This window comes from Canis lupus, chromosome 2, assembly GCF_003254725.2.
Source record: "Canis lupus dingo isolate Sandy chromosome 2, ASM325472v2, whole genome shotgun sequence".
In the NCBI taxonomy this organism is placed as follows: Eukaryota; Metazoa; Chordata; class Mammalia; order Carnivora; family Canidae; genus Canis; species Canis lupus.
Genome location: NC_064244.1, coordinates 64,496,108 through 64,509,540, shown reverse-complemented (window position 1 = coordinate 64,509,540; position 13,433 = coordinate 64,496,108). Strand labels below are relative to the sequence as shown.

General features: G+C 52.0%; 1 protein-coding gene across 1 annotated transcript; it reads right to left on the bottom strand.

Moving 5' to 3' along the window:
• Nucleotides 1-9,404: 9,404 nt before the first annotated feature.
• On the bottom strand, nucleotides 9,405-12,914 carry CBLN1 (cerebellin 1 precursor). The gene is made up of 3 exons (XM_025447903.3): nucleotides 12,608-12,914; nucleotides 12,349-12,468; nucleotides 9,405-11,062 (listed from the first exon to the last, which is right to left on the bottom strand). The coding sequence occupies exons 1-3, from the start codon at nucleotides 12,869-12,871 to the stop codon at nucleotides 10,865-10,867; spliced, it is 582 nt and encodes a 193-aa protein (XP_025303688.1). The 5' UTR covers nucleotides 12,872-12,914; the 3' UTR covers nucleotides 9,405-10,864.
• Nucleotides 12,915-13,433: the final 519 nt, after the last annotated feature.

Here is a 13,433-nt window from a genome sequence, read left to right as displayed (position 1 = left end):
AGAAAAAAGATACCTTTGTGATATTGATTAAATAACATTGCCAAGGTCTGTGGGCAAAAATTATCCTGGGAGCAATAACAATAACTACTATTCACTTTGCACTTACTACGTCCTTTACCCTTTTAAATCTTTCATAGGTATTACCACCTTTAACCTTAAAGAATTAAATATCATTACTCATCTCATTGTATTTTTTAAAAGATTTTATTTACTTATTCATGAGAGGCAGAGATATAGGCAGAGGGACAGGTAGACTCCCCATGGGAAGCCTGATACAGGACTCAAACCCAGCACCCAGGGGACAATAATCTGAGCCAAAAGCAGACACTCAACCACTGAGCCAGGTGCCCTACTCATCTCATTTTAACAGATGAGGAACCCAAAGCTCAGAGACATGAAACCTCTCACCTAGTCACACAGCTAGGGAGTGGCTATAGTGGTAGACATCTATTGTTTTTGTTCACCCCTATGTGCATTCCACCTTCTTTGGCACCAGCTGTCCCTGGATAGGCCTGCTCTCCCCAACTCTGCCCCCAACCTGGCTACATACCTGGCAATTAGCTCATTTTATTTCTTTGATTAAAGAGACTGGTTTTGGCAGTGCATCTGGCTTAATTCAGTCTGATATTCATTAGCTCTGGATTTTCTTTCTGGAGTTCTGTTGAAAAAGGACCCTATTCCTAATAGGGAAACTAGATAGATAAATGTGGGCCTGTGGGGCTGCTGGAGTCAAATTGCCCCATTTAGGGGCCTGGAAATGAATCCAGATATGAAAAGAGGCAGATCCCTGGTGACATTGTTTGAGTTGCCTGGACCAGACACATGTGAATTGAATCATCCTTGGATGTTGTTGTTGTTGTTGTTGTCATTATGGAGGCCAATATATTATTTGGGGAAGGTGGTACTAAGTGTGGTTTGAGTTGAGTTTCTAGAGTACTGATGAATCCGGTGTCAAAGAAAGCCCTCAAAACCAGCTCTGCTTTATTCAAAGGCTATTTCCTTGATGAGCACCCCCTACTCTGCCCTATAAAGAAGGCTGAAACCCAAAGATCATGAAAATTTACTTGGTCCATGAGGAGTTCACAACGGTGTGGGAGAGAGAGGATTAAAGCAAGCAAGACAGACAGCCAAGCTCCTCACCCTAATTTCTTATCTTTCTCTGCACTACTCTCCCTCCATCTGGGCCACAGGGTAGGCAGTCCCCCTGCCTCAGTTTCTCTATCAGACCTGTTCAGAACAGCCTTGCTGCATATACTGTAAATGATTGAGAGCTAAGCATTGTTACATAAATGTTTGATTGGTAACTCCAAGCTACCTGGATACTTCTGTGGTGGATATTCTGCAGGCTGAGCTCATATGCCTTTTTTCAACAGCCTCAGATTCACATTGCTGCCTTCTCCCATCTTGGGGAGGATTAAGAAGCTGTCTTCTCTCTTGTGCATGTGACTTTCCAGCCCTCACTCTCCTCCTTCAGTCCCCACCTCATTGCCCTTCTTCGTTCCAAGCAGAGTTACAGTTCCAGGAACAGCATCCAAACTGCTCTTCACCCCTGCCCCAGACTAAGGTGCTTGTTTGTGTTTGTTGCAGAATAACTTCAGTGGGAAAAACTCAATAATTCACAGTTCATGTCAGTTTTCCCTCACTCAACTGCAAGGCTAGCTGAATTAAGCAATTTTAACAACAGATATTAACAAGCAAAAGACTCATTCATTGGGCCTGTGGATGATAACAGACCAATTTTCTAGCCTCCATCGTTGACTTCATGGCTTCCAGCCTGCTTTCCCTCTAGATGGATATAGCTTCAGGTAGGTGACATATTTAATGGCTCCCTTGAGCTTCTAACCAAGGAAAAATGGCTTTGCCCTGATGGAGCAGAAGCCCTGAGCTCTGATACAAGATTGGATGGCTGATTTGCCATTCAGTTGTCCATATATGAATCAAGCCCCTACCATTCCAGCTTCTGTTCCAAACTCTAAGGATAAGGTAACACCAAGGACAGGCCAGGTGCCTGTTCCCAGGGAGGGACAGTATTCAGGTAAATGAGCATTTTGGAGAGATGAATGAAGCTCAACTGGTAAGAGAGGAAGTGGCTCAGGGATGGCCAGCTGAGATATGAAAGAGGAAAGAGCCAGGCAAAGCATAGGGATGGAAGAGTACTCCTCACCCCCAAAAGATCAACATGTACAAAAGTTCTGAGACAAGAGAGAGCTTAGCATATTATAGGGACTAATGGTGGAATGAGCTAACTGCAAAAGATGAGGTAGTAAGGGTCAATAGGGACCAGATCACAAAACAGCAAAAGATGAGGTAGTAAGGGTCAATAGGGACCAGATCACGGAAGCCTGGCAAGCCACTACAAAGAGTCACAGTGCATTGTGAAGTCACTGGTAGATTTCAACCAGAGGACTCATGTGGTGTGGTTTGGTTTATGTTTGAGAAGCTCACTCTGGCTACTCAGGGGACAGAGAATTAAGAGGGGCCTAAAGAAGATTCATATCACAGCTCTAAGAGCTAGTCACCACATAGCTTTTCCTGTGGGTTAAGCCTTGAAAGTAGGATTCTGGGGATATTTTTAAGCTGGAAAGTCAGAAGACCCCCAACTACCATCCAGAGGATCTTGCATTTCATAGGCTTCTAGTTAGAATGGCACCCTAGAAGTTATCTAGTTTCATTTCCGGGGGAACAGACTCGCTTATGCCCTCAGCCTGGACCCCAGCTTCTCATGACAGAGATGGGGACACATTTAGGCAATCAAAGAAAAGAGCTGCCAACTTTACAGCCTCAAGGAGCACCACTGTCACTCTGATGCAGGAGATTATTTAGGCCCACATTCTGGTGAACCTGCCAAGCAAGTTCCCACTTGGCCAGCATCGGAGAGCCCAGAGGAGAAGGAAGGAAAAGCACCAGACACTCAGATGCCATGTGAAGGATGAGCTGTGAGCCTGCACCCCCAGCTCAATTGGTATTGCTAACGTGCCTTCTCCCTTGGCATCTTCAGAATAAGCAAATAATCCATCTACCTGAAATGAACTCCTTCAAAAAGAGAGAAAGAGAGAGAGGGAGAGAGCATTCGGAACATTTCTGAGACCTAAATTGACCAACTTTGATCAAGATGAGTTAGTAAAATAGCAGTCTCCACATCAGCTGCATATTTGGAGCCGTTCAGTCATTATAAAATCATCTGAACTTCTCAGCAGAAGTACACATTGGGGAGTTTATTTTTGAGTCTCTCAGAATATAAAGGAGAGCCTATCCAATACCAGATCTGGGCAGAGCACACAGCTTCCTTTTAAATGAGGAGAACGAGATGCCCAGTGGCCTCTCCTTTGTTAGTAATTCCCTCTTCTCTCTTTGAAAGTTTCCCTGAAAGTAGGCAGTAATTTCTGATGATGGAAGAAAAGGCTCTTGGAGCCTCACCTGAGTAAGCAGGTTGCTGCTGGCTAGCAGAGCATTCTAGAGAATTCTTAGTTGGGCTGAACTCCCAGCTGGACACTGGGTCTGAGGAAGGAGAAGGATTTGCGTAATCCTTTATTTTCTTCAGAGGAAACAACTGAGCCCACTCCACCTCCATGGTCTGCAGCAGAACCCAAAGCCATGAGGGGATTTTAGAGGTCATTCTGCTTTCAGCTGGAACAAAAACACAGAGACCCCATGGCTAGGGTCTGCTGGGGAAATACCAGCTCCCTCATTAGCAAGGCATTGTGTGGCTGCTGTGACACCTTACCACTCTTCTAACACCATTGAAAAACCTTCTGGGCTTCACCATCATTGTCAACATCACCAAGGGCTTCAACCCCACCCATTTCCAGAGACATCATGACTTGATCTTGGCTTAAGCAACCAATCAACCAATATTAAATCATATCATTAGGTACTGGAGGAAAGGGAGGGTATTCCTGACCTTTAAGAAAAATAAAATATTGTCCCTGCCGTTGAGGCACATATTGGGGGTGGGGTGGGGCAAGAGCATCAAGGAAAACTTGTGGTATAAGGTCAACTCCAGACAACACGTGCAATTCCATTCAATTTTCGAATAAATGTGGCCATCTGGGGTGACGGTGGAGATTTAGAGAGGAGCACCATGTCAAGCCTGCACTTCAGAATCACAGTCCAAGAAATCTTATTGCCAGAGTACTGTAATTCCTCATCCATCTACCCATCAATCCATCCATTCACTCAAGAAATACTTTTCATACTGACTCTATTCCAGGCAACGTGCTAGGCACTGAGGATATAATTATAAGTGAGGCCAATAACAAGGTTAAGTACCTTTGCAGAGTTCACAGAGTTCATGAGCATAAAGCAGATATTCTCATGATGCAACCAATAATCCCTCCTTTGTCGGCCCACCCATTCATATGTTCACTCACTCGTTCATAAATGTCAAGGAACATTTATAGAGTATCTACCAGTCCTGACACTGTGCCAGGAATTAGGTGCTCTGGGGAACAGCAGATGAGGATTTATCCTTCTGGAGCTCAGTGCCCCCAGCAGAGTAGTGGTCAGGATGTCATCTGAATAGGAGAGTTCAGGTGGTCAGCAGAGAGTGAGGCCCTGATGTGTGGGTGTCAGCGACAACTGTACAAATGAGGTGGATGAAGCTCAAGCTAAGCCTCAAAGGTCAGACTGGAGTCACTGGTCCCTCCCCTGCACCTCTTTCCTGACCTCTTCAGAGTTTAGCAAGATGAACAAAGACCTCCCTAGGCTCTGGGCTGTGGCTACACAACTGGAAGTCCTTTCTTTATAATCATGAAATTCTCCTTTTTGATTTAAGCTACACTGTGTCTCCTCACTGCTGCCTAAAGTATTTTCCCAGTTAAAAGTATTTTCCCAAACAGAAGACCTAGCAACAAATTCAAACACTGCCTGTACATCTAATCTTGGCCTCTTCCTCGCTGCCCCTGCTTGCTGCTATTCCAGGGTCAAAGCTGGAACTCCTTGGGGACAGCCTGAGCTCAAAGTAGAATGGGAGAGATGAGAGCAAGTACAGGTACCTGGGAAGGTTTTTCTGCCTGCACAGAGTCGGAAAGTACTTCCATGTTAGCATTCCTGCCACTGATGAGGGGTGGAGGACTGAAGAATCTGAGAAGCTGCCCTAAAGGGCAGTTTCACTGATTGAGTCCATGTCCTGCAGTCACACCAGGCACAGTTTGGTTTCATTCATGACACCATCACAGATGTCTGTTCTGTGCCAGGCACCGTGGGAGGCACTGGGCCAAGCAAGATCAACAGGATGTGGTACCTACCTTAAAAGGGCTCACCCTCAAAAGGGACACAGACATGGAAACAGAGCTCATGCCCTAATGGGGAAGCCTTCAGACATGCAACCAGAGACTATTCACCCATAGAGACCAATGCAAATAATATGAGCAACAGGGATGGAGATGATAGACACTTATGGAATACAGGTGTCTATTCTGGTTATTGACTAGAGGGAGTGGGGATACAGGTGTTGGGGGGGAAGAAAGGAAGCAGGAAGCTCATTCATTTGGGGAATATAAAAATTAGTGGAAGAGAATAAAGGGAAAGGAGAGAAAATGAGTGAAAATGTCAGTGAGGATGACAAAACATGAGAGACGCCTAACTGGGAAATGAACAAGGGTTAGTAGAAGGGGAAGTGGGTGGGGGTTGGGGTGACTGGGTGATGGGCACTGAGGGGGGCACTTGGTGGGACAAGCACTGGGTGTTATGCTATATGTTGGCAAATTGAACTCCAATAAAAAAATTTTTAATATAATTTTTTTAAAAAAGGAAGCAGGATCCTAATTCTACCAATCACTTGCTCTGTGTTCCTCTCCCTACCTGGTTTCAGTTTTATCATTTATTTGATGTAGGGATCTACACAGATGTTCCCCTATGTCCTGCTTCTGTGATAGTGGGATGCCCTGATGTTCACTGCTCCTTACTGTTGCTACCATTTATTCTGCGCCTACTACGGTAGCGCTAGGGCAGCGCTGAGCATTTTTATACCTTTTAGCACAGCCTTCTCAGCCGCCCTGTTGTGAAGGCATTACTATCCCCATTTGAAATATGAGCAAACTGAGGCTCAGAGAGACTGTGGATGTATCTTCAATGAGGAGCTCTGTGCAAAGAGATCAAGAGACCTTTGTAATCGCTCCTGGGAAACCTTTTCCGCCGAATTAAATTGGCTCAAAGGAAGGTGTACCTGCGCTTTCCCTCCAGGCTTGACCTCTCAGTTCCAGGGCAATGCTGGCCTCCTGCAGAGTCAGAGTCGGTAATAAGTTTCAGTTTTGTTTGAAAGCCAGTGGGGGTGACAAGGACCAGGCCAAGCACACGCCTGGAGTTTTATGGCTGGATGGGGCGAGGGGGAAGGCTTAGACTCACCGACCCGTTTATCAGAAAAGATGTCTCGGAGCAAACCCTAGACATCTAGCCCACCCTTCACACTTGGGAGTTGAGGACAAAGCTGGGGGCGGGGGGAGAGAGGTAGGTGGTGGTGCCAGGAGAGCAGTCTCAGGTTGCACATTAAGCCAGGGGTTGGGGTACGGAGTGCGCTCCACAACGCGTGGTCTCTCCTTCTCCTCTGGGTCCGCAGGGCCCAAGGACCCCGTCCGGGACCCGCGGAAGCGTCCTGACCCTTCGCTCCGCATCCCCATTCCCTCCATCAAGGCACAATTAAAGAACGGGGTGAGGTTCCCTCTCCATCTGGGTAATTATGTTCTCATTAGGCGCCGGTCCACCCGGGGTTGGAGCATTAGTGCTCCGGCGCAGCTCGGGGGGCGCCCTCCGCACTCTGGGGACCCTGGAAGCCGCGGCGGGCGAGGGAGCGAGCCGAGGGGGGCGCGCAGGACCTAGCGGAGCCCGGCGCGGCCTGACACTGCAGGCTCGGGTGACCCCGGCTCCCCGCCTGCGAACCCGCGCCCACCCTGCCGCTCCCACAGGCACTCGGCACGCTTGGAAAACCCGGGCCTGGAAGTCCTATCTGGGCTCGTTGGGTCCTAGAAACCTCCCTGGGCTCCCCCGCACCAGACCCCTAACACTGCTGCAGCCCGAGGGAAACGGGGTTGGAGGCTGGGGAGAGGGAGGTAAGAGAGGCCACGGTGCAAAGAGGAAGGCCGGGAAGAGGTAATCACTCTGCCTTTCCTGGATGAGGAAGGCTTCCAGAAGGCTGGAGTGGAGGAAGTAACCAAGGTGACCTGGGCAGGGGAGGAGTCTTTGAGACTTTGGAGAGGGAGGCTGAATGAAGGGGTGGTCCTGGAACCCCTACAGGCTCTATTCTGATCAGGTTTATGTGAGATGAAAGCAGAAGGCAGGGCCCAGATCTGAAAAGGTCTAGAAAGTTCTAAGTATTAAAGGGAACCGCAGTGAGGTATAGGCTTGAAGATGGGCCCCCTCCCTAGCCTCTGGTTGGGGGCAGGGATATAGTTTCTACTGAGCCACTGGCCTTTTTTTTTTCTCTATCCGTCTGTCTCCAACACACCAGTTGGTAGTATCTGGTTCCCTCTCAGCTGGAGCACAATTTTCAGATAAAGCTTGAGTCACCTGTCTCTGGCACAGGTAATAGTCATCCTCACCTCTATCCCAGAGGTGAGGGTGGTGGCCCAATTGACAAGTACCCAGCCCCAATGAGATCTCTAACTCCAACTCCAGGTCTCTTGGGGAGAGCTGTCCACATCTCCACCCAGACTAATGGGAGGCTCAGGTAGTTTGGGGGTGGAGAGCCCTACATTTCCCCTGAGGACCCTGGGACAGGACTGCCTGCTTAGCACTCTGAAAACTTGCTGGGGTGGGCACCACTAACCCCTGGAACCCACTGCAGAGCGGGAGGCAGGCCCAGGCCCAGACAGTTTCCTTGCCAACCAGTGCCAAGCAAGGCCTGGTGGGAGAGTGAGGGGGGAGTAGTGAACCTTGGAAAAGCAGCTACAGAATGGCTTCCCAGAGGAGACAGCCTCTTACTTGAACTGCTCAGATCCCCCAGAAAGACAAGATTTTTTTTTTTTTGAAAGACAAGATTTTAAAGAGGAGATGAGAGAAAGGGTACTTCCAATTGAAGTAAAGAAACAGCAGGTGCAGAGGCATGAAGACAGGAGTGGAGATGGGCTCATCCAATGGCAGAGGGAAAGGATCAGCAGGTGGAAGAAGCAGTGGCTGGAGCCAGTCTGAGAAGGATCTCGAGTGCCAAAATCAAACCTTTGGGAAGACAGAGGCACTCCCTCCACCGGAGCCAGGACAAAATCCAGGGATAACTTCTCTATCTCACTAGGGGCCCACTTGCTCCCTTCTGGTTCACCTTCCAGCGTCCAGGTGAGCCTGAGTTCCTGGATAGGCAGGCTTCCTCTTTGTCTCTACCCCCGCCTCAGATCTAGCATTCAGGAGACTGCCCCCAGGAGTCAGATCAGGGAAGGTGACAGCCAGGACTCATTAAGCTCAGGCAAAAGAACTGTAGGCCCATGTTCAAGGATGGCTGGAATCTCAGAGCAGGAGGGACTCTTGGAGATTTTTAAATTCCTCTTTGTCTTTATACAGTTGGGCAAACTGAGGCCAGGGAAAGGACTTGCCAAAGTCACCCAGCTGGAGCACAGCCTGGTGGTCCCATAGCCTCGATAGACATGCTGGTGGCACCCTCCCCAGGAAGAGGAGTGACCACCCACCACCCACAGCGAGCAAGCTGATAGTGCGTTAGAGGCGCTGCCTTCTTGGGCGGTGACTACCCACCCAGCCGGCAAGGCCAAGAAGCCCTCATCCTAGGCAGAAAGGGGTGCCCGCTGCACCGTGTGTGCCTGCTTGGAAGGCTGGCTGTTCAGGACAGAGCCTTAGGGTCCAGCTAGTTCCGCCGAAGGCTCCAGTTCTCCCAGATACCTCCCTCGAAAGAGGAAGAATGCGGAGCTTTCTTTTTCTTTTTTTAAAATGCCCCTTTTTAAAAAGAATAGCTTTCTTTTTAAACCTCTCTAGGGTTCTGAATTGCACTTCATCCTCCCTTCCCTGGGGACCAACTATGCCGGGAGAGAACTGTGGGACAAGAAGAGAAGAGCACTCCTCAGTCCTGAAGTCCCCAGCTATCCCCGTGGGACCTGGGGCCTGGGGCCTTGGGGGTTTCCGAGCGCCCCGCTGGGGATGCGGACCCCAGGATCGAGAGCTCGGGAGGAACAGGTCGGCATTTCAAGGAAGGCCGAGTCCTCGGCGAATTTCAATCAGAGAAGCCGCTGGAATAAGAGAAACTAAGAGAAACGTTGCTTATTGTGCTAGTACTACCCCCTTCTCTCCACCCTCCAGGAGCCAATTAAATTCACCCCTGCTTGTCGGCCAGCGAAAAAAACTTCTAAAAGGACCAAAGCCGGAGGTGCCTATCCAGGCCCAGACTCTTGCCCCAGGCCCTCGGAAGCCACCCGCTCCCTGGCGCCCGACCTCCCCGCTGCTGAAGCGACTGGGTCAGACTTCCAGACTTAAAACGAAGTCGTTTATTTCAATTTTGCTTTCACATTATGTTCCGATACAATCAAAACTCCTGGACGAACCTCTTGAATGAAAGTCCTGCGTTGAGCGCAATCACCAGGTCCTGGACGCCCGGGTAATACGGCGGGTGGACTCGGGATTCAGAGGCGCTGGTATAAAACAGACGCTGCTGCTTCGGGAACTGTGGGGCGGCCGGTTGGGGGAAATCCGGGGGCAGAGGCGTGGAGATCGTGCCGGCTCCTCCAATTAGGATTATTCCCGATGGCATTTGGACTTCGAAAAATCCAGACTTCGCTTCCAGGCCGGTAGTGGCGCCGGGCCTAGCAAGACTTCGGCCAAAGCAGGGAGCACAGGCGAATGCGGGGCTGGCTCTAGGCCTGGCGCAAAAAGGGGTGCAGGCAGGCTTCGCAAGGAAGCGCTCGCGCCCCGGCCTTTCGGGCCCCCTTCCCGGGTGCATTCTCACCAAGTCGACTTCCCGTGCCTCTGAGCCTCGCAGGTCCACAGCCCGCCCCCAAACCTCGCAGCAGGGGAAGATGCGGAGTTTAGAAAGCTATTCCAGAAAAATAAAAGTCCCATTTCAACTTTATTGGGTTAAAGCAAAATTAAATCTTGGCTATTCACACGTATGTTACAGAGGACGAGGAAGCGTCCGGAAGAACCTCCTGGCATTTAGTGGAGCCACAGAACACGAGGGCATTGACAAGCATCAAGACATCAAGCAGCCTTAGATTTCACGATCACTCCGAATAGGACATAGAAATACGGAAATACAGCCAGTTTCCACTGGGAAGAGTTCTTTGAATACAAATGATATATATTTATATGTATTTTTGAACCAGTCACCCCTAAGGTGAGTCCTTTCTCTGCTAACAAGCAGCGGAGGACACAAAAGTATCTTCAGCTAATTAACTCTTGAGCAGTGTTTTCAGAGCAATACTTGCCAAATTAAAACTACCTCCCCCATTCAAAACAAAACCAAACAAAAACCTTATCCCCTCTCCAAACTAAAAGGAGGGGAGGGGCGTATTAGAGTTCAGCGGGTGGAAAGATTCAGAGGGGATCTGAGGAGGAAGATATTTCACATTATACCGTGAAATACAAAGTTTCTTGTGTATAAATTGGAGGGAACAGGACATGGGGGTAGAAACAAAGACAAGGTAGTCTCTCTTTCCCGATTACTTCAACCGGCATGGGAGAAACGAGTTTGTTTTTGGAAACGGGAGGAGTGCGCAGAGCTAAGCGGAATTTACTTCTCCTAACGGGGAAACGGGCAAAGTAGTCCGCCCGACCGCCCGCGCGCACCTTTTACCGGGACACCGCTGGGGAACATGTAGGAAGTTTCGAGTCGCGCCGCTTTCTCGTCCTCTAAATTTCAGCCTCTTTCTTATTCCCCCTCCTGCCTTCCTCCTGCCTTGGCCCTCTCCCTGCCTCCATTCCGGCAATGAGCCAGTCAGAGGGGAAACACCAAGAATCCGGAGAAGGTCGAGTACTTCCAGCCCCCCATCAAGTTCCCCCGCTCCAGCTTGAGGTATGCTCGGTCGCCTTTCTCCATCTGGATTAGAACTCCATTGCTGGCGGCCTCCCGGGTCACGTCCTGGTCACCAGCAAAGGCTGAAATCACCGGCCACCCGTTTAACATGAGGCTCACCTGGGAAAGAGAAAGGCCTGCTTCAGAGGAGCCACCTAGGCGGGTACCGAAGCGGCGGTAAGGACGCGAACCGTCGCGGCTTGGCTAACAGCCACAAAGGGCTGGGAACCTGGGGGAAGGGGCCGGGGATGAGAAAGGGGCTTTGCAGCCCAACTGGGTGACAGGAAGGGTCTGCCCCCCCTAAAATGGGAGTCACTTTCATTTCTTGAGCGCGCCAAGCAAATCCCGATTGCACTTTTATCCAGTTTAATGAACCCGTAGGCGGCTCAGGTGCCCCGACACTTTCGCGGCCTCCCCCCACCCCGCAGCCGCCCCCCCCCCGCCCCCACCGTTTCAGAGACAATCGGGCAACTGGGGTTTCTGGGAGAACAAATAAAACAAACAAAAACCAAACAAAAAACAAAACAAAAAAACCTGGTTCCTCCTCGTCCTAGTTGCCTGGACACTGTGGAGACACGGTGGAAAAGACCAGCAAAGCTTCTGGCTGATGAGAAATTTCGCCAGAGCTGCACTCTGTGCTTCATCCCCGAACCTGGGCTCAATTCCTATCCCAGATCCAGCCGTGCGGCCGCTGCCTGGTTTTGTTTTTGCCCTTGGGTGGCATCAGCAGCCAAAGGCCCAGCGCCCTCTCCCTGGCCGCCGTGCACCCTGCCTTCTGTCGGCCCAAAGGAAACCTGGACACCTTCAGGAACCTGGAGAGCTGGTGAGTGCTGGCTGGAGCCCAGCTAGAGCCCAGAGGGAGTAGCATTACACCCTCACCATTCTCTCTCCACCCTTCAACCGCTTTGGGCTCCGGTGCTGGTAGTTCAAAACCCCAGAGTCGGTCCCCAAGCGATGCCAGGAGCCCCCTGAGCATGGTACTGAAGGCAAGCACACAGGAGTCCAGGCTGTCAAGCTGGGACAGGGGGTGGGGATCCTGCCTGTGGTGCTGAAGGCCGGTGTCAGGAAGCTGCTGGACGGAGGGAACTGTCTCTGATGCTAGCCAGCAACCACTATGGGAAATCCCTAGAGTCCCATCCGAAAGGGGGAGAACCTCTTTGGAGCGGCCCAGAAGGCAAGGCAGGGAAACTCTGTGCGGGAGGGGATTAAGGTTCCAAGCGCCGGTGAAAGAAGCCAGAGACAGTCGAAGCCACAGAACTGTGAGGCCCTGCGACTCGTCCATCCAAGTAACCCCAGGCACATGCAGCTGCCCCTCTATCTCCCACCCCTCCCTACACGGCCCGCTCACTCCGGTGGCTAACAGCCCCCTCCCGGGCCCGGGGCCTGACCCAGACGCGGTGGCTGACCTGAATGGTCTGTCTGTTGTAGACTTTAACCACGTGGAAGTTAAAACTGTAGATCCCTTTGCGCGGGGCGATGAAAGTGCTGCGTTCTGAATCAAAGTTGTTCCCGATGTTCACTAGTACCTATAACGAGACGGGAACGAAGGGGGGTAGACAAGAGTCAGTCCCGAACTCCTGTCCCCGAGCCTCTGCGGAGCCTTGGAGTGGATCGAACATCAGCCTTCCACGTCTCCCCCCAAGCCAATCTGCGCGGAGCACTCACCTGGTCAAAGTAGATGATCATAGTGCGATTACTCATCTCGGACGGCTCGTGGTTGGTGCTTCTGATGGCAGAGAAAGCCACCTTGGCGCTGCCGGAGCGCACCGAGATGCCCAGAGCTGTGCCCGTGGGATCGGACGTGGGGTTGGAGTCGCACACCACCAGGCACTTGCCTTCCAGCACGATGGGCTCCGTCTCATTCTGCCCGCGGGCCGGGCCCGCCAGCCACGCAGCCCCCAGCAGCAGCAGCTCCACGACGCCCAGCATCGCGGCGCCGGCGCCCACCCCGCCCCCCACCCCGGGGGCTGCTTGCGCCAGCCGCCCCCCCCGCCCCAGCCCCACTCCGAAGCCCCCTCCTCTGCTCCGTGCGCAGCTTCGCAGACACCGCTCTGGATATTACTGCTCTTCCTCGCACTCCCAGGCAAGCGTCCCCCCGAGCGATGCTCCCGGAGCCCCGCCCGGGCCTCAGGGGTGCCGCGGCTGCCCAGACGCACTTGGATGCATAGCCGCTGCCGCTCGGTCCCCGCTGCCGCCGCCGCCGCCGCCGCCTGCTCGCACCCGCAGCCGCCGCCGCCGCCGCCGCTCTGAATTATTGATGCAGCCGGCGCTGCAGCCGGAGCCGGCGGAGAGCGCGCGCCGGGCACAAAGGCGCGGACCGCGGCCTGGCCCCGCCCCCGCGGCCTCCCGGCCCGCCTCCCTCCGCGGCCCCGCCCCCTCGCCGGCCTAGGCTCCGCCCCCCAGCCAATCCTAGCGCGCCGCGCTCCCCGCTGAGCCAATGGCGGCGCTGTCCGCGCGCGGCCACCTGACCCCGGGCGCCGTTGTTATTAGG